Source organism: Triticum urartu, chromosome 7A, assembly GCF_056163025.1.
Source record: "Triticum urartu cultivar PI428250 chromosome 7A, HENAU_Tu73, whole genome shotgun sequence".
Lineage (NCBI taxonomy): Eukaryota > Viridiplantae > Streptophyta > Magnoliopsida > Poales > Poaceae > Triticum > Triticum urartu.
This window is the reverse complement of record NC_141879.1, coordinates 19463023-19486723: the sequence shown is the minus strand read 5'-3', so window position 1 is coordinate 19486723 and position 23701 is coordinate 19463023. Positions and strand designations below refer to the sequence as shown.

Below are 23701 nucleotides of genomic sequence, written 5' to 3'. Positions count from 1 at the left end.
CTGAGAGGCAGAACAAGCAACTCCAACGGAAATGTTGAAACAAAGCTAAGATTGAAGCTTCCATAGCTGAGGCAGTTATCCTAGAGGAGGTGTCAGACCTCAGGACATCATACTATCCAGACCACGTTCCCCATCTGCATAACAAGGTGCCTCGATACAATATAGAAGAGCCCAAGTATCAACCCAGGCTCGATCTATTCAACGCGCAAGGTGGGAGGGCTGGGGCCTCGAAATCTTATAACATGCCACGACAAGAGTGGGAGGACCTCATGTTCTATATCTTGCACAACATCAAGGAAGTTGAGGAAGTGTGGATGAGGTAATACCACTACAGCATTCCTTTATGTCTTCCACATCATCATGTTTCATGTTCACTTAGTCCCGGTCTAACACCGCTTATCTTTTTTTAGTGATTTCGTTCAAGAGGAATGGACGGGAGTGAATCCTCCTACTGAGGCGGCGGCACTTACTCTTCTCCGTCATGGAAACCCTGGACGCAAAATTTTTGTTGCTTGGTTCATGGAGAAAGTAATTTTCCACACTCCCCTATTAAATACCTACTTCAACATTTATTAGTTAACCAAACTAATGCACGCAACAATTTCCATTATACTTGTAGGGAAAAGATCTGAACATATCTATGTATGATGAATTGAGATGGGTTTCCATGGGTTTTGACCCTGCCGTCATGACATGTAAAAAGTATGATGTGAATGGGTATCGCTTCCATACAGAGGAGCACCAAAACAGCCGCCCCGATCCCAAAAATTTAAATACTGGAGTGTACACCCCCGGTCAAAATTCAGTAGACTACTACGGAAGGGTACAAAATATATACGAGGTTAAATTCCGCTAGGGGCGTGAGACCCTAAGTCTGCCTATGTTCAAATGCCGATGGTTCGATCCGCGGGAGGGGGTAAAACATACGCCTTCCATTGGTTTGGTCGAAGTTAAACCATCAACCGTCTATGCCGGAGCCGATCTCTTCATTGCGGCTACCCAAGCTACACAAGTATATTATCTGCCTTACCCATGCTAGAAAGTGTATCTAAAGGGTTGGGAAGTTGTGTTCAAGGTGTCGCCACATGGTAAGCTACCAGACCCGAATGAAGACGATTACTACAACATTAACCCCATGACATACGAGGGAGTGTTCTATCAAGAGCAACCTGATGATGATGATGATGATGTGGTTAGAAACGATGACACTAGACCATTGGGTGATGATGATGTGGACCCAAACATCGACGATGCACGGAATGATGGTGAGACCATTGTCAATGAAAATGAAATACTTATGCTAGAAAAGTTAAACGAAGACGCTGATGACGAGGAAGAGCCTCCACCTTCGTCGGACAACTAAGATGATATCATTGATAGTGATGATGAGACTGACCGAGAAAGAGATTACAACAATGATGATTCATATGGGTTCTAGCAGATGTACGTTTCAAGTATTTTTTTTCTATAGTTTAGGAATATGCCTTTTTATGCATTTTTATTAATGTGTTTATTATCATGCCTTTTCCTTCGTTTCATTAATTTACTAATTGCTTTTTCTCTTTTCAATGCAGGTTCGTGGAACATGGGCAAGGGGAAGGCCGACGGCGTGGGTTTCCTACGCAAGGTCGTCGGCCTGCCTAGTCGGAGTGGTCGAGCACGTAATCCTCCCCCTCGGCTACTTGACGATGACTCCTCACAGGGAGGTCGAGGGAGAGGTGCCCCTAGAGGAGGAGGGGGCGGGGGGAGAGCCTCTAGAGGATGAGGTGCTGGGGGGAGAGCCACTACAGGGGGTCGCGGCCAGAAAGAGCGCACCCTCACCGACTTAGGGGTGTTGTCTTCGAGGCCCTCCTCTAGTGAGGTACCCTCCTCTAGTGAGGTACACTCTAGGGAGGAGGAGGAGGAGGAGGTGGTGGTGGTGGTGGAGGAGGAGGAGGTGGAGGAGGAGGCAGGCGAGGAGGAGGAGGAGGAGGTTGGGGAGGGGGAGGCAGGCGAGGAGGAGGGTGGTGGCGGGGATGATGGTGGTGACGGGAAGGGGGTTGACAAGGAGAGGTGGCTGCGTGGTAACGCAAAGCTACCAAAGCAGGTTCCGGCTACTGAGGAGCAGAAGTGGCTCATTGAGCCCACGGGAAAAGAGTAACTAGTTCATTATTTTGCTTGTCACATGCTTATTCCGGTTGTTATTTATTTTGCTTGTCACATGCTAATAGTTCATTCTTTTGCAGCAACAGGATATATTCTAAAGGGGTCCGTATTCCCAACGGCCTCATCACCGTCTTGCTGAAGTTATACTGGCCGGGGTTGTACTGTCCGGATCCAGTCAGGCAGCCGGCTCGTCGGGTTTTGGCCACGAGCTGGGACCACTGGGAAGCGGCCCGCCATGCGGACCATGAGACCCATGCCAAGGCCGTGATCACTACTTTCTGGGTGAGTTCTCTTCAGAAGAACAAGTCCATTCTAGTTTCATGAAAATGATTTAACTCATGGCTTCTTCCATTCTTGTTTCATGCATGATTGTAGAAATTCTATCGAGTTCTTCCGGAGCACAGGGCTAGAGCGGAGCAGATCGTGCTGCGCCAATGCAAGAAGAAGGCCCGCCAGATGCAGTACGAGGTGCGCTATGTGGCCATCTCCACATACTACCACGACTATCTTGGTGTGAAGATGACCAAGGAAGAAGCGCGGAGGATGGGCATTACCTTGGAGAGGCCCGAGTTCTTGGCGGTAAGTATAAAAGATTTTTCATTATGCTTCATATATTATGCTTTCATTATGCTTTCATTACCTTGTGGTACATTATGCTTTATGCTTTATGCTTCCATAACACCAATTTGGACACACCTACATGCCATTATGCTTTTATTATGTAGGTGTGTCCAAATTGGGGTTATGGAAAAGATGAGTCCTGGGCGGCATTGGCGGATCTTTGGTGTGATGAGGCTGGAGCCTGGGCGGCTATGAGAACCAAAAATAAGGCTAACCGAGGGACGGAGGGAGTACATGCTCAGGGAAACCGAAACCACTATCTCCACAAGGCAGTTAATGTATGACTAATCCCATTAAACATTCTTCTTCTTCTATTTACCATCACTTTCTTATGTATGACTAACCTCTGTTTGGTGGTGCAGGAGGAGAAACTAAAGTGGCCGCTCTCACACATGCAGGAGTGGGAGATCGCCCATACGCGGAAGGACCCCAAGCCTGGCGAGCCCAAGTACTACGGCAAGAAGACCGCAGGGAGGAAGAAGGCCTACTCCGAAGTGTATCTGAAGTTACATCCTGACACACCTGACCCCATTGCGGCGCCTCTGGACGACATGGCGGTGGTGAGGATGGGGCCCAAGGAGCACGGTCGGGAGGCGGTTCTTGATGCTGTGATCACTCCTAGTGTCTCCTACACACAGCTTCGTCGGATCGACCCGAGCCTGAGCCAGCGCACGAGCCAGCCAGTGACCAGTACACAGTCCCTCTTTCAGGAGAAACAATCTGTAAGTATTTTCCCTCTTATCTTCATTGCTCACTTCATTTTCCGCATTTAGTAGTTTTATGAGTTCCATCATGTCATACCGTAGGCCTACCTGGAGTACACACGCCAGGAGACCATGGCGTGGCATCAGAGGCTTTATGAACACCAAGTGCAGAGGGATAGCCAGATGCAGCAGGCTTTTCAGGATATGGCGGCCGGCAGGTGTCCTCAGTTCCTCCAGCACAATGCCCTCCAGCACAACCAGTGCTGATGAGCTTTGAGGAGTTTGTGGCACAGAACGCTGGCCCCTTACCGGTTAGTTCATCCCCAATCTATTCACCCAAAGCATGTCATGCCTTTCAACACAGTCATATATCCCGTGCATATGTCTTTTCAACATCCAGGGAACAGGTGGATCTACCGTTGGCGGTGATCTTCGCAGCACTCCGGAGACACGGAGCCCGACCACTCCGATCCACGGAGGCGGAGGCGGAGGTGGAGGCGGTCTTGGCGGTAGCGCTGCCGCTAGCAGTGACGACCTGGGCTTCGGCGGTCTTGGCAGTGACGACCTCTGTGGTGCTCGACGTCCTGGCGCTTAAGCCTTTGGGTCACATTGTGGAGGTCTTGGTGGTGATGATACTTATATGCTTGTGATGTTTCTTATTGTTGTTTGTGAGATTCTTATATGCTTGGTGGTGATGATACTTATATGTTTATGCTTTGCGATGCTTCTTATGATGTGTGATGATGAATTTGTTGTGTGATGCTGCTGGGCCAGCTGTTATGTGATGCATATATTTGTTGTGTGATGCTGTATATATTCAAATGAATTGAGCTGAAACAAAACAGAAAAAAGAAAAAACAGACAGAAACTATGCCGACGGCTAGGCCGTCAGCATAGAGCTGCCGTGAGCCCCTAGTGGCTGCCACGTGGCAGGTCTATGCCTCGGCATAGTTTCAAACTAGGCCGACGGCTAGTCCGTCGGCATAGGCCTGCTCCAAGAGCTCCCAGTGGCTGCCACGTGGCAGGTCTATGCTGACGGTCTAGCCGTCGGCATAGTTTCAAACTAAGCCGACAGCTAGGCCGTCGGCATAGACCCGCCCCAGGGGTGACGCCTGCTCGCCACGTGGCACGTCTATGCCGACGGCCTAGCCGTCGGCTTAGTTTGAAACTATGGAGATGTCTATGCCGACGGCCTAGCCGTCGGCTTAGTTTGCCACGTGTCGAGCACGCGTTGGTCAACACTAGACGGCGGCCGCCGTTAGGCGATAACGTTGCCGACGGCCAGGGCCGTCGGCATAGATGTACAGACACCGTCGGGATAGGTCCTATGCCGACGGCCTTCCTGGCTACGCCTACGGATATGTTGCCGACGGCCCTATGCCGACGGGGGCCGTCGGCATAGGCCTGTCCCGACGACCATTCAGGGCTATGCCGACGGCCCTGGCCGTCGGCATAGGGTGCGATTCCGGCATAGGGTGCGTCTACCTGCTTGCTAATGTGCTTGCTGCCACAGCTGCGTGTGTGTGTGTGTGTGTGTGTTGTCCTGCTGCCGCTGCTTTGCGCCAGCATGTATTTTTTGGCCGCTGTTGGTGTATATGCGTATGTACGTTTTCCAAGCTCCAGCGCATAAAGCTCTAGTGCAGGTTGCATCGTAGTGGGTTATTAGAAGTTACAAATTTTTTACTATGTTGTACAGAGGTAGTAGAAAAGCATTTGGTGTGGATGAATCTGATGCATTGACTTCACACAAGTGTTTATATAATGGTAACTGCTAATACAGGAAAATTACATAACCAATGGAGATTTTTAGATTGAAAGACTAGCAAGAGACCAAGGAATTTAGTTTCATGGAATAAACCAACTCATTTGTTTCGGATGGTCAAGGGCAGCAATTCCTGGTTGTATTGTTTCGCCTACGCCAGGATGTCGCACGCCCGCCTGCCCGAGGCGCTCGCCCGAGCGACTGGGGGGGGGGGGGGCGACAGGAGGGGGAGCCGCACGCGCCCTGCCTCTCCTCTCCGGCGATCGTCGGCATGTTGGAGGCCGGTTTTGGGCGCTAACGGGTGTGGACGAGGACGACGTGGATGGGGAGGCAGACGATGCTCCGCCATCACCGCCATCGCCGAGTCCTTCTGATCACGTCAATGATTGGTTCAATGCCGGCTACACGGAGGAGGAGGTGGCCTCTTCTATCGATTATGTTTTACCCATCAATGATCCGGCCAGGATGGGGCTTGACGCGGGCGAGAAGAGGGAGATGGTTCGCCGGATAGTTCACCGGAGAACTTCGTCGGCGGTGGTCAAGCCGTGGAAAGGTCCTCTACCGAAGGTATATCGTCCAAATCTTACCATTTTTGATCTAATCAAGCCGGAATCATGGATCGTTGTTAAAGGAAGAGGAAGGATCGCCGGACGGTGGCCAGATCGGAGCCGCCAGCGCCTGAGCTGGTAACGCCCGAAAATCCGGGTCTCGGGATCGCTGTGGAACGGGAGCGTCGTTTGAAAATCTTGGTAGGCCGAGAGGGGCTGGACCTGGATGCTGGTAGGCCGGCTCGGGTTGGGCCGGAGTTAGCTGGGTATGAGGCCCAGACTAACCCGGGTCCGACCGACTTTTTCCTGGAGCTAGCTCGATCGGGGGTGGACGCGATCAGTGGGCCGGGAGTGCATGGGTATGAGGCCCAGAACCAACCGGCACCGATCGCTATCGAGGGCGAGGCGGTCTCGTTTCTTCGATCTTCGTCCTCTCTCGAGTCGCCTGTTAGGGTTCATCGTCGTCGCCTGAGTCAAAACTTGCGATCGGCTGGGACTGGTCGGGCCAGGCTTATTCCACCGCTCCGTACGATGGCGGGTCGCGGAGGACCCTTGCCACTGGGGAAGAAGACGGTGGTGCCTCAAGGAGCCGGCCACCCTGAGACTGTGCCGCAGCAGGGCAGCGGCGGAGGCCGCGGCGCTGTGCTGCCGCCAGCCGCGGGGGCTGGTATGCCTCCTTCAGCCATTGGCAGTGGCCGCGGCGCTGCGTTGCCGACGCCTGGGGCTGGCCGCAGGGGAGTACTCTCTCAGCCCGCCGGTAGGGGCTCGGCTCCGGCCGGGACTGCTGTGGGCTGGGGCGGCGTGTTGCCCGGTGCCAGACCGACGGTGCCAGCTCTGGTGGGTCAGCAGCCTCCGGCGCCGGGTGCTTCAGGAACCAGCAATGCGGGCCGGGGAGGCGCTGCGCCGCGGCCTCCTACTTCGGGGTTGCAGACCGGCCAGCCGAGGCCAGCACCGCCTCCTCACCTCGTCGCTAGGCCTCCACAAATCATAGCTGGAACGGTGCAGCAACAGGCAATTCCAATGACTCAAGCCACAGTTGCGCCTCAGGGTCTGTGGGGTGATGATGGGGTCAATGCGTATGGAGCTGGTAAGCACCGCGGATCCTCGTCGACTGGCGGTGGTCGAGGCTATGCTTGGCACAGCGATGGCTCGGCGGAGCGCCCGTTCATGGGGCTCCTAGGAGGTTTTGTTGAGGGAGCGTCTAGCCCTGGTCTCCGGCCGCGGGGTGGTTTCCGCGGTCATCGTGGTGGGCGAGGGGGTCGAGGTGGCCAGTACCGCCCATCACCGCATACTACGTCTGTGATTGATCTGATGGTGGTTGATGGGGCTGTTGAGCAGCAGGTTTTGACTCGCCAAGTGTTGGAGGTGGACTCGGCGCTTGCCAATGCTGAGATTCCCGGGAATGAATCCGGGTTGACTGTGTCAGTGGAGGATTCTTCTAGGGCTGAGTCTGAAAGAGCATCCAAATATGCATGCAAGAAAGAGAAAATGCTCTGTTATCATTGTGGTGGTAAGGGACATTTTATTGCTGAGTGTGTGGCTGAGCTGTGTGGCACTTGTGGCAAACCGGCACACGATTCGGGGGAATGTCCGTTTCTGAGAGATCAGGCACCATCACTCATGATGTATGGAGTGTATTGTGCTGAACTTACGTTCTTTGAATCTCCAACGGAGATGGAGGTTCCTGACGAGACTTTGAGATTGACGACTGGGTTAGTTAAGATTGCTAGAGGAGAGGTCTCGAAGGCACAAATTATTCAGAGGCTCAAGGAGTTAGCCCCTGGGGATTTCAGGTGGGAGCTTGCTAGTGTCGAGGACAAACTGTTTCGGGTTGAGTTCCCGTCAGTTGAGGACCTTCAGAGACTACTGAGTTTCGGGATGTGCAAGGTGCCAGGTACTGATGGCGTGCTTGAGTTTCACGAGTGGAAGAGGATTGAGCCTACGGGCAAGCCTCTGACTCAGGTTTGGCTGCGATTCTCTGGGGCTCCATCGAAGCCGATGCTGGATGCACGGGTAGTGGCCAGTTTGGGTATCATGGTGGGCAGACCAGACCACGTGGATATGGACTTTACCAGAGCCCACGGGATTTCCCGTTTAGTGGTCAATGTGTTGAAGAGTACGTCCCTGATGTGGTTAAGTGGGCATATCGAGGCCACATATATAACCTTGTCATTGAGTTCGAGGATGAGAGTCTGTTTGCTGAGGCGGCCAACGAGTCTGATACTGATATGCACGAGGATGATGATAGTTCGGCACTTAAGGAGGCACCAGGAGCTGACAGTGGACGTGAGTTATCCACTCCGCAGGGTGCTGACTCTCACACGTCTGCGGATGGGATGGCTCCTCCTTCTACGGTGCCTACGACTACTCTCAGATTCGGTTCTTTCGAGCTGGCATCTGCACCCCTGAGACTGTGGAGTGATCGGGTGGAGTCTGATGAGGTATTCGAGCACTCGCTTCCGGTTCTGGAGCTTGAGGAGCCAGTGATTCCTCTTCTTGGGGAGTCGTCGATCTCGGTCAGGGCTGAGGCGGAGGAGGTCGTTCTTGCAGGAGAGGGTCTCAAGCTGGTGACTTCGGATTCCTCCCCTTCGGTCGCGATTTTGCAGGTGCAGCCGATGGTGCCGGCTGCTGATGGGGGCGTGGGGCAGGTGGCCTCGATGCCCTCATCAGGGCCTGCGGTGGGTGAGCTACCGATGGTGCAGATTGATTCTTTGGGAGGGAGGCCGAGGCTGCTAGATCTGGCACCTTCCTCCCCTTTTACCGGGACAGCGACGCTGGCGCCGGAGTCACTTCTCGGAGAGGACTCGGGGCAGGTGGCCTCGGGGTCCTCTTCTCTTGTGGAGCCCAGAGGGGCTTGCTCGCCCGCCTCGGGGGCGCCAGTTGGCCCTTGGGCCGGGGTGGATGGGGAGCTCGGGCAGGAGACCCTGGCTCCACCTTCCCCCGGGTTGGGGCACTCCAGTAGAGCTTCTCGGGAGGAGGTGATTGCTTTCGGTGGTATTCCGGATCCGGTCTCTGAGGGGCGACGGTTGAGTAGCCGTCTCCAGGACCATCCGGAAGTGGACGGCATTCAACAACAGTGCGTTATGAGGGCGGCCAAGCTTCATGACGTGGAGGTCACTACTGGTATGTCGATCAATACCTCTAATTCTATTTTGCATTTCTCAAATGATGAGATTATAAACAATGCAAATAAGATAGGAATTTCACTAGGTAGTAATGATAGTGAAATTTCAAACTTGGTTAATGATATGCTGGATTTAGAGGCCGAACGGGCGCTTGAGATGATTCGTAACTTGGCTGCGGTTAAACCAATGAATAACTCCGAGATTGAGCTTTGGGGGTCAGGGTGCTCGATAACTTTTGTGCGGATCTTGCTCATCCGTCTCCTGAACCTGAGGAGGAGGATGAGCGAGTGGACTTTGTAGAGGTGCGCGCCTTTGAGACTGGTTGTGAGGACCAGCTGGAGAGTTTCAATATTCCTAAACACAAATGGAAGCGGAAGATCTACCCAGACTCCGCAGTGCGTAGGAACGCGCGGATAAGAATGGCTAAAAAATTCCATGACGAGATATGAAAGGAATCTTTTGGAATAGCAGAGGTCTAAAAGACTTGGCTAAAAGAAGGTTTCTTGCTGAGGCTTCTATTGAGCATAGGTTGGACTTTATCGCTTTATCGCAAACTGGTAGAGCCGACTTTTCGCCTCAATTTCTCAATACACTTTCGGGAGGTACTGATTTTGATTGGCATTGTCTACCGCCGCGAGGAAGATCGGGTGGGATTTTACTCGGAGTTAGATGTGATTCATTAGAAGTCCGAAGCGTGGTCATGGGGGATTTCGCTGTTAAGTTTAGGGTGAGGTTGAAGACCGATGGGTTTAACTGGGCTTTGGTGGCGGTATATGGAGCCGCACAGCCCGAGCTTAAACCAGATTTTTGGCTGATCTGGTTAGGATTTGTGGTTCTGAACAACTTCCTATCCTGGTGGCGGGTGATTTTAATATCATCAGAAGGCGTGATGAGAAGAATAATGATAATTTTGACAGTAGATGGTCATTCATGTTTAACAAAATCATTGAAAGCCTGGATCTGCGTGAGATAGAGCTTTCGGGCAGGAAGTTTACCTGGGCTAACGCCTTGCCAAATCCGACGTTTGAAAAGCTGGATCGGGTTCTGGCTAGCGTCAAATGGGAACAGAAATTCCCATGTGTAATAGTCCAGGCACTTTCTCGTGGTATTTCTGATCACACGCCGTTATTCCTTGACTCTGGGAAGGCTACCCATGTGGGAAATAAGAATGTTTTCTCTTTCGAGCTTGCGTGGTTTGAGAGAGAAGGTTTCTTAGATCTCGTAGCCAGAGAATGGGCTATGGATGCAGGAGGTAGAACTGTACTTGAGCGCTGGCAGAATAAAATTAGGCACTTGAGAAGTTTCCTACATGGGTGGGCTAAGCATCTTAGTGGGGTCTATAAGATTGAGAAGGAACAACTCCTTACGCTTATTCAGTCCGTTGATGTAAAAGCCGAGATCATGATCCTGCCAGCCTCGGAGCTTCATGCCAAGATCGACGCAGAAATGAGGCTGAAAGAGCTCCTTCGTGAGGAAGAATTAAAGTGGGCGCTTCGGGCTAAGGTCCGAAGGGTCGTCCAGGGGGACGCGAACACATAATTTTTTCACATGATCGCCAATGGTAAGTATAGAAAGAAGAGGATCTTTCAGCTTGAACAAGATGAGGGAACGATTCTTGGTCAGGAAAACTTAAAGCTTTATATTACTGAGTATTACAAGCAGCTGTTTGGGCCTCCAGAGGATAACTGTGTGTCGCTGGATGAGTCTAGGATTGAGGATGTGCCTCAACTGACGGCTGTCGAGAATGCTATTTTAGTTGCTCCTTTTTTCTGAGAAAGAGGTGTATGACGCCATTTCCTAGATGAAGAATAATAAGGCTCCTGGCCCGGATGGTTTCCCGGCAGAGTTCTACAAGAAGTGTTGGCACATTATTAAAGGAGATCTATTGCCTTTATTCAATGATCTATTCTCTGGCCAGCTTCACCTTTTTCAGCTGAATTTTGGAACGATAACACTTCTTCCCAAGAAGACAGAGGCAGTGCGGATTGAGCAATTCCGGCCAATCTGTCTTTTTAATGTTAGTTTCAAATTTTTTACCAAGGCCGGGACGAATAGGCTCACACAGATTGCGCATACTGTGGTGCAGTCTACTCAAACTGCTTTCCTGCCGGACAGGAACATTCTTGAAGGGGTGGTGGTACTGCACGAAACGCTCCATGAGATTCACACGAAAAAACTGGATGGAGTGGTTTTTAAGGTGGATTTCGAGAAAGCGTACGATAAAGTCAAATGGCCTTTCCTTCAACAGGCATTATGCATGAAGGGTTTTGATGAAGCTTGGCGACGCCAAGTAGAATCCTTCACGCAAAAAGGGAGTGTTGGAATTAAAGTGAATGACGATATATGTCATTATTTCCAGACACACAAGGGCCTCAGACAAGGTGATCCAATGTCTCCTATTCTGTTCAATATTGTCGTTGATATGTTGGCAATCTTGATAGGTCGGGCAAAGGAGGCCGGACAAGTAGGTGGCTTGGTGCCTCATCTAGTTGATGGTGGTGTGTCTATCCTACAGTACGCCGATGATACAATCAACTTTATGGAGCACGACTTGGCTAAGGCGAGAAATATGAAGTTGGTACTGTGCCTTTTCGAGCAATTGACCGGTCTGAAGATTAACTTCCATAAAAGCGAGTTGTTCTGTTTTGGTGGAGCCAAAGAGGAACAAGATGCATACAAGCAACTATTTGGTTGCGAATTGGGGGCTCTACCGTTCACTTATCTAGGAATCCCCATTCACCATCGTAAGTTGACTAACAGCAAATGGAAGTGTATCGAGGATCGGTTTGAGAAGAAACTGAGCTGCTGGAAGGGCAAACTCATGTCGTATGGAGGCCGATTGATTCTCATTAATTCGCTGCTCACGAGTATGCCTATGTTTCTTTTATCCTTTTTTGAAGTACCAGTTGGAGTTAGGAAAAGGCTGGACTTCTATCGGTCACGTTTCTTCTGGCAGAGTGATGAACTTAAGAGAAAGTACTGTTTAGCCAAATGGGATGTCATCTGCCGACCAAAGAACCAAGGGGGTCTTGGGGTTGAGAACCTTGAAGTCAAGAACATATGCCTTCTCAGTAAGTGGCTATATAAGTTATCTGCCGAGACTGAGGCAACTTGGGCGCAGATTCTTCGTAACAAGTATCTATACTCTAAGACATTATCGCAGGTGACAGTTAGACCAACTGATTCGCATTTCTGGAAGGGGCTAATGAGGGTCAAAGCTACTTTCTTTAATAGAACAAAGTTTATTGTCGATGATGGCAATAACACTTGATTCTGGGAGGATACTTGGCTTGATGATACGCCGCTGGCTCTTCAGTATCCGTCACTATATCGTATTGTGCAGCGACGTGATGCTCTCATTGCAACGAGTTTGCAATCCGCTCCCCTTAATACTCAATTTAGGAGGGTGCTTGTTGGGGACCGATGGGAGGCTTGGATTCATCTGGTGAGTAGACTGATGGAGGTTCAGCTTACTCATCAGCCCGATCAGTTGTGTTGGAAGCTTACTAGATCTGGGAAATTCACAGTCAAGTCGATGTACATTGATGTCATCAACTCTAGTGTTATTCCTAGTTCAAAACATGTTTGGAAAGTTAAGGTTCCTCTGAAAATCAAAGTGTTTATGTGGTTTGTACATAAACATGTCGTTCTAACGAAAGATAATTTGATTAAGCGCAACTGGACAAGTTCTACTAGGTGTAGTTTCTGTGATCGGGATGAAACTATCCAGCATCTTTTCTTTGATTGCCCGTTGGCGAGAGTGTTGTGGCGCTCGGTGCAAATTGCCTTTAACATTACTCCTTCGAATACGGTCAGGTCGTTATTTGGAACGTGGCTTGTTGGTATAGAGGCCGAAACAGCTAGACAAATTCGAGTAGGAGCATGTGCGTTGTTATGGGAAATTTGGAACTGCAGAAATGATTTGGCTTTTAACAGAACAACAACTATTCTTTTTTGCAGGTTTTATTCCGGACTACTGCGCTAATCCGTATGTGGTCCTTACTCACTCCGACGGAGGCCAGGGAGTGTTTGCTTACTGGATCTGTCCGGTGGGAGGTGGTAGCGCGGGATATCTTCAATCGGTTTGGATGGCGGTCATGTAATAGGATAGGCGATTAGTTTACCTATCTATCTATCTTATGCCAGCCGGTTGTGGCTTTTGGGCCTTTTTTGTTTTTCTAGCTCTTTGTGAGCCAGCCTACTTTTTTGCAGTAGATTGCAAGACCTTGTTAAACTACTTTATTTATTTATAATTATGACCATATGCATCGCTTTGATGCAGAGGCATGGGAGTCCCCCCTTTTCGAAAAAAAATTTGTTTCGGATGGTACTTAAGCCATCACTGTGCAGCATATACTAATATATTTTTATTTTTCTGTTTACTTGTGTACAGGACAAAGCAATGAACAAGATTTTGTGACGCAACTTTACATATCTTGAAGCTTTTCCTGTGGAGGGCCCTCATGAAGGAGAAGCCATCAGTTCTACATAAAGTTTGAAGGTACATGCAATTTCTTTTGGGTTGTCACTTCTGAGTGTAGTCTAACGAACTAATAACCATGGAAAAATCCGGGCAGAGGACCCTATGAGGTTCATGAGTTTCTAAGAATCTTTGATATCTAAGATCTCGAGTAAAGGGGAGTCCTATGTGTTAGCTTAATCAAAACAAGTTCAAATTTGGCTACAAGTGTGCTAGTTGTGTCTGGTTAGGATTAGTAGTGTGATCAGTCGTTGCCGGTGATTATTAGATTAAGGAAAACAAAGCTATGCAAGAGTACTAGTATTTGGAGAGTATGGGAGTCCGGCTAGGATTGGGCAGTGCTAGTTGGAGTCTAGGTCGGTTTAGGCGTCTAGAATTTGCACGAGCAGGATTAGAACCTTTTGTGCTGGTCGCCTGTGTATATATACACAGGGTGTTGCGTGTGTTTTGTAGTAACAGAGAGAAAATAAGAAAAAGAAATAAAGAGAGGAAAACAAGGTATGATACAGGCCCTTGGCTATCAGTTTTTGTGCGCGTGTGTTCGTGCAGTTTGATGTGATCGATCCTGTGAAGAATTTCCAACAATTGGTATCCAGAGCCAGGCCGATTTGAAGCCGCGCTTTCCCCAGGGTGGCGACCTACTAGCGCCTCGGGGCAGGCCCTATAGTCGTTGGTTGGTGCAGCGACGAGGAAGAGCTGGCGATATAGTCGCTGGGTGGTCAAGCGACGAGGAGGAGCGGGCGATATAGTCGGTGGGAGGTGCAGAAGTTTGTGAGGTTCCGTCGCAAGCGAGGCGGCATGCAATTGTCGTTCGGCGGAACAACCTGGAGGAGGGCGACAGGGTTGTCGTCAGCAAGGTATTGGTGACCATTGATGGTTATGGAGGTGCCAAAGTTGCGACACCAAGGAAATCATCAAGATCATCGCAGAGGGAGCGAGGAAGAGGCGACAAAGTTGCGGGCTGTCGTCAAGGTGTGCACATGAGTTCTTGTAAGGTGCGTCCAGGAGCTTAGGTGTGTGAGTCTTCTGCTGCAGTTGAGATGCGTCACTGGCGGAAGAGAATTGCGAGTGGAAAAAGGAATTCACGCCTTGCGTTTCCGTTTATGGTCGTGGAGTTCCGGTGAGTTCATATACGGTGGAGATGAGTTGCACGTATATGGCGAGTTGTGTTGCCGCTCGACAGGATGTGTCATTCGATAAGATGTGGCATCGGTGACATTGAGAGATATTTTGTGGCGGGTGAAGTGATGTGTCTACCCGTGTGCGAGCGACCAATGGAAGACGAAGATCAACGTGAAGATGAAAGTGCACCAGTTAAGTCGAGTTCCTGCATGAGACTATGTGTTTAGTCTGCATGTAGCACGCTAAGATGCGACAACGTAGCCGGTAGTCCGGATAATCGTTGGTTCCAGTCTACAAGTTCGCATGAAAGGTTTGAATGGTGATAAAGTGGTGACCATCGTTGCAACAATAGAGAAATTGCGGTCCGGTAAGTCGCGTCACTGGAGGGAACCGACGTGACAAGATGAGTAGGTGGTTGTCTGCGTGTCTCGTTGAGTAAAGTGTCGAGTGTTTGGATTAGGGGATGAATGTTAGCTTAATCAAAACAAGTTCAAATTTGGCTACAAGTGTGCTAGTTGTGTCTGGTTAGGATTAGTAGTGTGATCAGTCGTTGCCGGTGATCATTAGATTAAGGAAAACAAAGCTATGCAAGAGTACTAGTATTTGGAGAGTATGGGAGTCCGGCTAGGATTGTGTTGCCGGGCAGTGCTAGTTGGAGTGTAGGTCGGTTTAGGCGTCTAGAGTTGGCACGGGTAGGATTAGATCCGTTTGTGCTGGTCGCCTGTGTATATATACACAGGGTGTTGCGTGAGTTTTGTAGTAACCGAGAGAAAAGAAGAAAAAGAAATAAAGAGAGGAAAACAGGGCACGATACGGGCCCTTGGCTATCAGTTTTTATGCGCGTATGTTCGTGCAGTTTGATGTGATCGGTCCTGTAGAGAATTTCCAACACTATGAAGGGGTCACTCTATCGACAAATCTTCCCCCGAAAGTATTGTCATACTTTTGATAAATAAGCAGTGGCCTCCAAATCAAAGCACCTTATGTTGATTTGCTTATAAAAGGTAAAAGGGCTTCATAGCTCTTTCAAATTATTTGATGTGAGGCAACTACGTACCAGACTCCACAGTTTTTTAGAAAAGGAGGATGATCCCCGGCCTCTGCATCTGGTAGATGCATGCGGCCATTTTATTGATTATTCTCGAGGACCTTAAAAAGTAGAACAACAATAAGCCTGAATCCGCCATCTCGGCAACATCTGCCGCTACTCCTATCTAAATGATGAAGGGGTGCAAGCTGGACCACTACCATACTCCATAGTACTCAGTAAAGATGTACAAACCGGCAAATTCACTAGTAGAAAAGGGGCCTATTGTCCCGGTTATAAGGCCCATTTGTCCCGGTTCCTGAACCGGGACTAAAGGGTCGTTACTAAAGCCCTAGGCCTTTAGTCCTGGTTCTTACACGAACCGGGACAGATGGGCCTCCACGTGGCCGGTGTTGCGAGCCCAGGCAGAAAGTCCTTTGGTCCTGGTTGGTGGCACCAACAGGGACCAAAAGGCATCCACGCGTCAGCTGTTCAGGGGCTAGGGTTTTTGTTTTTTCTGAAAGGGGGGGGGGAGGATTTGGGAGTTTTGTATGGTTAATTAAGGTATTTCATATATTGTGTTAGGTAGCTAATTAATTAATAGAGAGAAGTGTCCTCTCTTATCTCCGTGCTTGGTCGACGGTACGTACTATACGTATAGAGAGGCCCTCGACACGCTAGCTAGTAAGCAAATGAAGGAAACCATTAAGTACAGAAGTTCATCATGCATACCGAGAGAAGTGATCGACCTCTTCTTCTCCGAGAGATTGGTCGAACAACAAGTTTTCGTATTATCTATCCGACGCTACATATACAATATGTAAGATCTCTTACAATCCCCTAGCATCTGAACTCAAGTTCCACATAGTATTCTCTGGCTTTATTGATGATGTGGTCAAGAAAGAATCCCGCCAATTCCTCTTGAATTGCTTTCATGCGATCTTCTGGTAGGAGTTCATTCCGCATTTGCCACGTCTAATTTGAAGAAGGGGGTTAATACATATATATGAATGAAACTCAATAGAAATGATGGTGTAATTAAATGAAATTGTGAATATTATTGCTTACGCACTTCATATTGTATTTTAGAGTAGCACCGCTTATCTTTGCAAGTCGCATTGTAGATGAACTCGCACACGTAGTATCCACAGTAATCATTCCCTTGTTCCTGTCACAAGCACTTTACGAGAAATAGAGGTCAATCAAACTGATAATAAAGCATTATAAATGGCATTGATGAAAGTAGTTAGAATCAACGGGAGATGCGCGGAAGTAGCTAGCTAGTAGTACTTACTTTCGGGTATGTATATCGCAGCTCCCTCGGCAGTCCCGGAGCTTCTGCGGTGAACTTTTTCCAAACCCTGCAAGACAAAGAAAATAATTATTATTTGAGATATCATGAAATGAACAAAAAGTTGCCAATATGGTGCGATAATGATTGATTGAACTTACTTGTTGAGAATTTTAGTCATGTCCGCATATGTCTCGGGATCTTTTCGTCTCAAGTCTAAGATGATTACTAGTCCCTGCTCAAGCTTAATCTCTAGGAGAATATAGTGGAAGCTGTGCACGCATGCATAACTAATCAATTAATTACATTACTATAACCTCGAGTAATAAGGGAAACCGAATATGCACAAGACAGTAACACCCACTTGAAATTGTAAGGAAAGAGTATTTTATCTTTGTTTTGATTTATTACCAACGATTTGAGCAAGTTGGCCTCGGCTTCTTTGATATTCTTTTTAACCGTAAATTCATCTATAAGATTTGTGTTAATGAACCCAATATCATACATTTCTGCTTTTCTGCACTCGACGATCTTCAATCTGCATAATAGTGAGGATAATTATAAATACATGCAATGAAAGAGCTGAGCTATATATAGACTTAATGATAGAAGTAGTACTTACAGACAGTAGCAAGTGACTGTTAATTTATCGAGGGCCTTTTGATTGTAAAACTGGAAGAACTCCTCAAATGGAATAGACAACAGATCAATTCCAACGAGGTCGTGCTCCTCTTTAACTCTCAGCGTCAAAGTATTCGTCCCCCAGACTCTCTGCAGGTTTCCATGTACCAATCATGCAATCTTCGCATCATCATTGTTAGAGATTTTTCATCTTTGACGAGAGGCTTCCCGTAATGGTATTTGTGTTCGTCCACCTCCAAGAAATCATAATGTACATCGTTGGGCAGGTAATCTCCAAGATTGGTATAACTGGGCACCATCCTCGGATCATTAGCGACGATATCGCTAGACACCTTGAGCGGGGGGCACGATTGGTTCGCTTGTTCGCCGAGCTGGGCAATTTTTTTCCCAGCTCGTCGTTTTGCTAATGTTTGATCACTGATAGTACTTCCCGACTGCTCCGCTTCGATATATATCTTTTCAGTAATGCGCTCATAGTTGGTTTTCGGCGGAGACTTTGGTGGTTTCCTCAGGGCATTGATAGTGCGCTTCACTTTCACCAGATCTACCTTCTCCTCCGGAGGTGGATGTTTCTTTGCTTTCACCCCGTCAAAGAAGTCCTTCACTTCGGTTTCCACGATCTTCGCGTTTTCCTCCACGGTCCTCTCGTATGGTAACTTCTCTAGAGGCTTGAGAGATGGACCGAATCTGTATTGCCTCCCGCCTCTGGCTATACTGCTAGACGTCCGAGCAGACGGAGCGGCTACGGCTGTCTTCTTTCGTTGCTTACAAGGCGGAGGAGTGGGACTACGACGCGCCGGAGCAACCGGAGCGGCGGCGGGTCTCTTCCGCCTTTGCTGGCGAGGCGGAGAAGGAGGAGGCTGGCTGCTTGGGCGCGTCGGCGCAGGCGGAGAAGGAGGCGGAGTGCCGCCACGCGCCGGAGAAGGAGGTTGAGTGCCCTGATCACTCGCCGGAGGAGGAGGCAGAGTGCCCTGACTCGCCGGAGGAGGAGGAGGCAGAGGCGTCCAGTTCGGAAGGTTGATGAGCTCCTTCCGCTATAGGCATGGAGTCTTCAGAGAAGAACCCAGCCGAGTCTCCCCTTCACCCGTAGAGTGGTCAAGCTTGACATCCTCAAATCCGTCCATTATTTCATCCACCATCACCCTAGCATGTCCTTCTGGAATCGGCCGGCAGTGAAAAGTTGCGTCAGGATCAGGAGGTGCAACAGAGCCAACAGCCACCTTGACTGTCAATTTCATCCACTTCGTTATAAGGTGGCAATGTTGAGACTCCGTGATAGCATCCACGGGGTAGCTAGCAGGAGCCGTGAAGACAGGCTCCTGAAGCATCTCGGTGGAAGCCACGCTTCTTCTCCGCTAAGATGGCGGGGTCGCTTCGGGGGTAGCTTTGGCAGGTCGCTTGCTGCGAACCGCGTCTCGTTCCTCTAGCGCTTGTACCCTTGCGTGCAGCGCCTGTAGTTGGGTCTGCTCCACTTTCCTCTTCCTCCCCCGGCCTTTGTAACCGCCTGCCTCGGGAAACCCAGCCTTCCACGAAACGGAGTCTGGTGTGCCTCGGGTCCGTCCTGGGTGCTCAGGATTCCCGAGGGCCTGTGTGAGCTCGTCGTTCTCTCTGTCCGGAACAAACGTCCCTTCCTACGCTTTTTTGATATACTCCTGAAGCCTCGTGATGGGTGTATTCAGCTGCTCGTCCATCCAAACGCACTTCCCTATTTCAGGGTCCAATGTTCCCCCAACCCCGAAGAACCAAGTCCTTGAATAGTCTGGCCAGCGCAATGTCTCTGCTTCGATCCCTTTATCAAGCTGGTCATTCTCAGCCTTGTCCCACAACGGCCGGGCTTTCAGGTAGCCACCTGACCCCGTGCGATGGTGATGCTTTTTCTTTGCAGCATTTATCTTGTTTGTCGCTGACATCTTCTTGGCCTTCTCAGATTTCTTTTCGACGACAAATGCGTCCCAGTGATCTTTGATCTTCTCAAATCGGCCGATGAATTCTGGAGTCTCGTTATGGTCGACTGATGACCCACAAGTATAGGGGATCTATCGTAGTCCTTTCGATAAGTAAAAGTGTCGAACCCAACGAGGAGCAGAAGGAAATGATAAGCGGTTTTCAGCAAGGTATTCTCTGCAAGTACTGAAATAAGTGGTAACAGATAGTTTTGTGATAAGATAAATTGTAACGAGCAACAAGTAACAAAAGTAAATAAAGTGCAGCAAGGTGGCCCAATCCTTTTTGTAGCAAAGGACAAGCCTGGAGAAACTCTTATATAGAGAAAAGCGCTCCCGGGGACACATGGGAATATCGCCAAGCTAGTTTTCATCACATTCACATGATTCGTGTTCGGTACTTTGATACTTTGATATGTGGGTGGACCGGTGCTTGGGTGCTGTTCTTACTTGAACAAGCATCCCACTTATGATTAACCTTTATCGCAAGCATCCGCAACTACAACAAAAGTATTAAGGTAAACCTAACCATAGCATGAAACATATGGATCCAAATCAGCCCCTTACGAAGCAACACATAAACTAGGGTTTAAGCTTCTGTCACTCTAGCAACCCATCATCTACTTATTACTTCTCAATGCCCTCCTCTAGGCCCAAATAATGGTGAAGTGTTATGTAGTCGACGTTCACATAACACCACTAGAGGATAGACAACATACATCTCATCAAAATATTGAACGAATACATACAATCATACAATAGGCTAAACAATGAGTTGTTAGGGAATGATGAGAGTCCCACCTCTCCTCCCTCCGGCGCCCTAGGCTCCCCGGTGATCTTCCTCCTCAGCCAGTAAATTTGGTTTTCTCTCCACCCATCTTCTCCGGCGCTCTCTGATCTACCACCCTATACCCATCTCACATGGGTTCTCATGGTGGATCCACCTTGGATCTGGATTTCTCCAAAGGAGTGACTTTTGCGGATGAGGTTTTTAGATCTTGTGGGAAAACCATTCATCCCTCGGATGACACGAACCATTTTATTATGGTTGTGTCTTTCAGCAGACATAGATTCCGTCTTGATGAGTATTCGGTGGCGGCGGCATTGGAATGTGCAACTGGAGGATCTGCAATCGATCTATCTGTGCAACTCATTGCGGACAAGGTATTCTCATTTATGGTATCTTGCAAACGTGTTGGCATGTTTATTCTCCATTTGCAATCTTTCGCGTGTCCGCAATTCAAATGTTATTTTCATCTGTGGGGAAATGGCGGCCCTAATTGGAAACGTGAATTTACTATTTGGAAGAAAGAGTGTGATGCGGAATGGATTATCATCAGCCCCTCTAAGAGGCGTGCTTCTATTGGTCTGCTTGCTATGCATAAGCCTCCTTCCAAATCTGCCTTACGTTCGGGTTCTAGGCCTCTGAGGAACATTTCTTTCGCTACTTTCCAACAGTACGATGCCTGCAAGGGATACTCTTATCCTGCTTTGCCAGGCCTTGTTGATCTGGTTTCAGATGCTGGGTATGCATTGCTGCCTCGTGAGAGAGACATCGTGGCTCCACCGCCGGTGACTGAACTCCGATGGACGGTGGCAGAGCCACCCATTATTTTCGGAACAGTCAACGTCCAAGCTATTTCCTCGGCTGGGATTTCTAATCCAGCCATTTCGGACGTGAATCTGCATGTGCATGGGAAGGAACGGGCTGGTCCGGCTGCGGCCCAGGTGACCACTTCAGCCCAGATTAATACCCAGCCCCAGGAAGTTTCCCTGGTCCAGTTTGATTTGGTCCAAGCTGCAGCTGGATCTCAATCTACCCCTCCACCTGTTCTTGGAAATGAGGAGTCTATTACCCCGAGGGCATCGGAATCACCTATTGATTATGACAGATTTAATGATTTGGTGGATGACATGGTTTTCAAAGTCTGGAAATGTCAAAATTGTTTGTCCATGCGGCATTTATCCAGCGCGTGCAACAGCAAGGTTAGGTGCCGTAGATGTTTTCGGTTGGGACACCGGGCAAAGGGATCTTCCGATTCTAGTCTATCTCCCTCTTACAAGTGGGTCCCATGGAGCAAATCCACCGTATCTAACCGGTCTACTAGTTTATCGGAGCGGGACTCCTCGATTTCTCTCATAGCTAGCCCGGAGGGGTCTATGCCCAGTCCAATCAAGCCTGCCACCCCGTCCATCCCACCATTGCCAGTTGAGCCACCACCCACAACGCCTCTACCGCCCACCTCACCACCGCCTTCAGTCGTCTCGACTCCGGCTTTGGATCATCCCTCCCCAGCTCCGGCAATGGCCAACTTCCCGCTGGACCCGATGGATTTCCTCCCGCATGGCTTCGACATTATTGATGGAGGGGAGCTGCGCCTGCCTCGCACCTTCTTTGCGCCGGCGGTGGCTCCGGATAGACAGCATGAGGAGTATGCCATCGCCATTGTCGAGCCGGCTCCGCTACCTGAAGAAGTTGCCATCTTCCGGAACATGGTCAGTGATTTTGTTGTCAATAATCTGCAGAGAGCAGTGTTGGATGCCCAGTCGTGGATCCAAGGGGTTGGTTTGTTTAGATTGTGTAGTGCTCTGGCCCGCCAAGCATTAGTTGATCATCCTCCTTTCAACTTGGGCAACGATAGATTTGTCAGGTTTATTCCGCATGATGAAGGTATCAACTAGAGAGCTGCACAGGGTTTTAGAAGGGGATGGGTTATGCTACTAGGCGTTCCTTTGGACTATAGGCGCTCTCAATATCTTGCAGATGTTATTAGTACTTTTGGCCATTTTCATCATTGGCACCAGGATGATCCGATGATGGTCCGATCATTGGTCTATGTGTCTTTTCCTGCGCCGACTATGGTTCCGAGATCAGTCACATACAGAGAATTTGCAGACTTTGGAGGGGTTCGGATCTCTTGGTCTGCACCAGTTTATATTCTATCTACGGACTTTGCTGATATCCTACCTGCTGATGAGGACCGAATGCCCTTCAATGGCAATCCCCACCCTCTCCCTGGCAACATGCAGTTCAACAACCATAACTGGGTCTTGCCTGAGTTCCCAGAACTGGGCTGGAACGATGTGCCTGCACCTGACAATGGGCAGCCACAGAATGAGCCCCCACAGTTTCAGGAAGTTCTGCAGCAGGATAATGTTGAGGAAGTTCGGTCTCAGGAATCCATCGTGCTCCAGCTGTCTGAGGATTCAGTTAACAATGCGAATGATGCTGCTGAAATGGCTGTTCTCCAACACCCAATGGGACTGCAGCAGCCTCCTCTGATGATCGGACAAGTTCTAACTACTTTTGGGCCTGTTATGCCCCCTGTAATGTAGTGGAAACGTACTTTTGAGAAGGTACTGCCGCTTATGGGGATCTCTGATATCCCAAAGTTTGGCTTCCGATCTGATCTTGGTGCTTTTCTGAACAAGCAGTCCTGGGCGACTCTTTTCAACAGTCCATCCCCAAAATTACAGCTTCTGCCTGCACCTGTTTCTGTGACTCAGTCTATGGATGTGACACCTGTTAAACGGCCGGTAGCCCGAGCTCTTTGTTTTGATGATATTGATGAACCTGTTGCTGAAGCATTTGAGTTTACGACTGTTTCTAAAGTTACTCTAAAGCGTGGGAGAAAGCCAAAGGCTTCTCGAGTTATGGTGGATTCTGAGGTCAGGCGCAGTGCTCGTCTTAGTGCAATGCGTGATGGATATCGTCAGGTAACTGCTGGCACATCTCCTAGGAGGCCGCATACACTGAAGAAGCGCAAATCTATGCCTTCCCAGCCTGACGAAGACTCTATAGTGCCTCCTCTGATGGCCATAGTCGATCTTCAGCGAATTGGTACTCGTCTTCATATCGCGCCGGAGAAGATCACGACGGATAAGCTTGCAGCTAATCCTACCCGCTCCAACAAAAGTGCAAGTTCAGATGATTAGTTGCTTCATCCAGGGTTTAGGTCCATGGCGTACCATAATCGCCATTTATCTGTTCTTATCTGTTTGGAACATTGCTGTTTTCGTCTGTTTAGTGGGTTGTAGGCCATTGCGTGGCTTACTTTTAATTGTGTGCTCTTTTGGTTTGTAATGAATCAAACTTCGTTTAGAGAGTGGAAAGTACTTTGTTGGAATGTTAGGGGTTTGAATTCTGAAGCGCGTCAGCTCGCTGTTAGGCAAAAGATCAATGAAAGTGGGTGCTCTGTTGTTTGCCTCCAAGAAACCAAATGCATGCATATTGATCAACGCTTCATTAGGAAATTTTGTCCTCGGCGTTTTGATAACTTTGTTTATGTGC

At 49.1% G+C, this 23701-nt stretch overlaps 1 protein-coding gene across 1 annotated transcript; it reads left to right on the top strand.

Annotated features, from left to right (window-relative positions):
* The first annotated feature begins 3158 nt into the window (after nt 1–3158).
* Nucleotides 3159–13024, top strand: LOC147957065 (uncharacterized). The gene is made up of 3 exons (XM_087531564.1): nt 3159–3456; nt 5393–5799; nt 12866–13024. Exons 1-3 carry the CDS (start codon nt 3159–3161, stop codon nt 13022–13024), a joined length of 864 nt encoding a protein of 287 aa, XP_087387690.1.
* Nucleotides 13025–23701: the final 10677 nt, after the last annotated feature.

Bases quoted from the DNA above. Each gene is read 5' to 3' on its own strand.
- LOC147957065 (XM_087531564.1), top strand. From the start codon at position 3,159: ATGCAGGAGTGGGAGATCGCCCATACGCGGAAGGACCCCAAGCCTGGC. The intron at 3,457-5,392 runs GTACACAGTCCC...CGCCTACGCCAG, and splicing joins CACGAGCCAGCCAGTGACCA to GATGTCGCACGCCCGCCTGC. The intron at 5,800-12,865 runs GTATATCGTCCA...TCTTTTTTGCAG, and splicing joins GGAAAGGTCCTCTACCGAAG to GTTTTATTCCGGACTACTGC.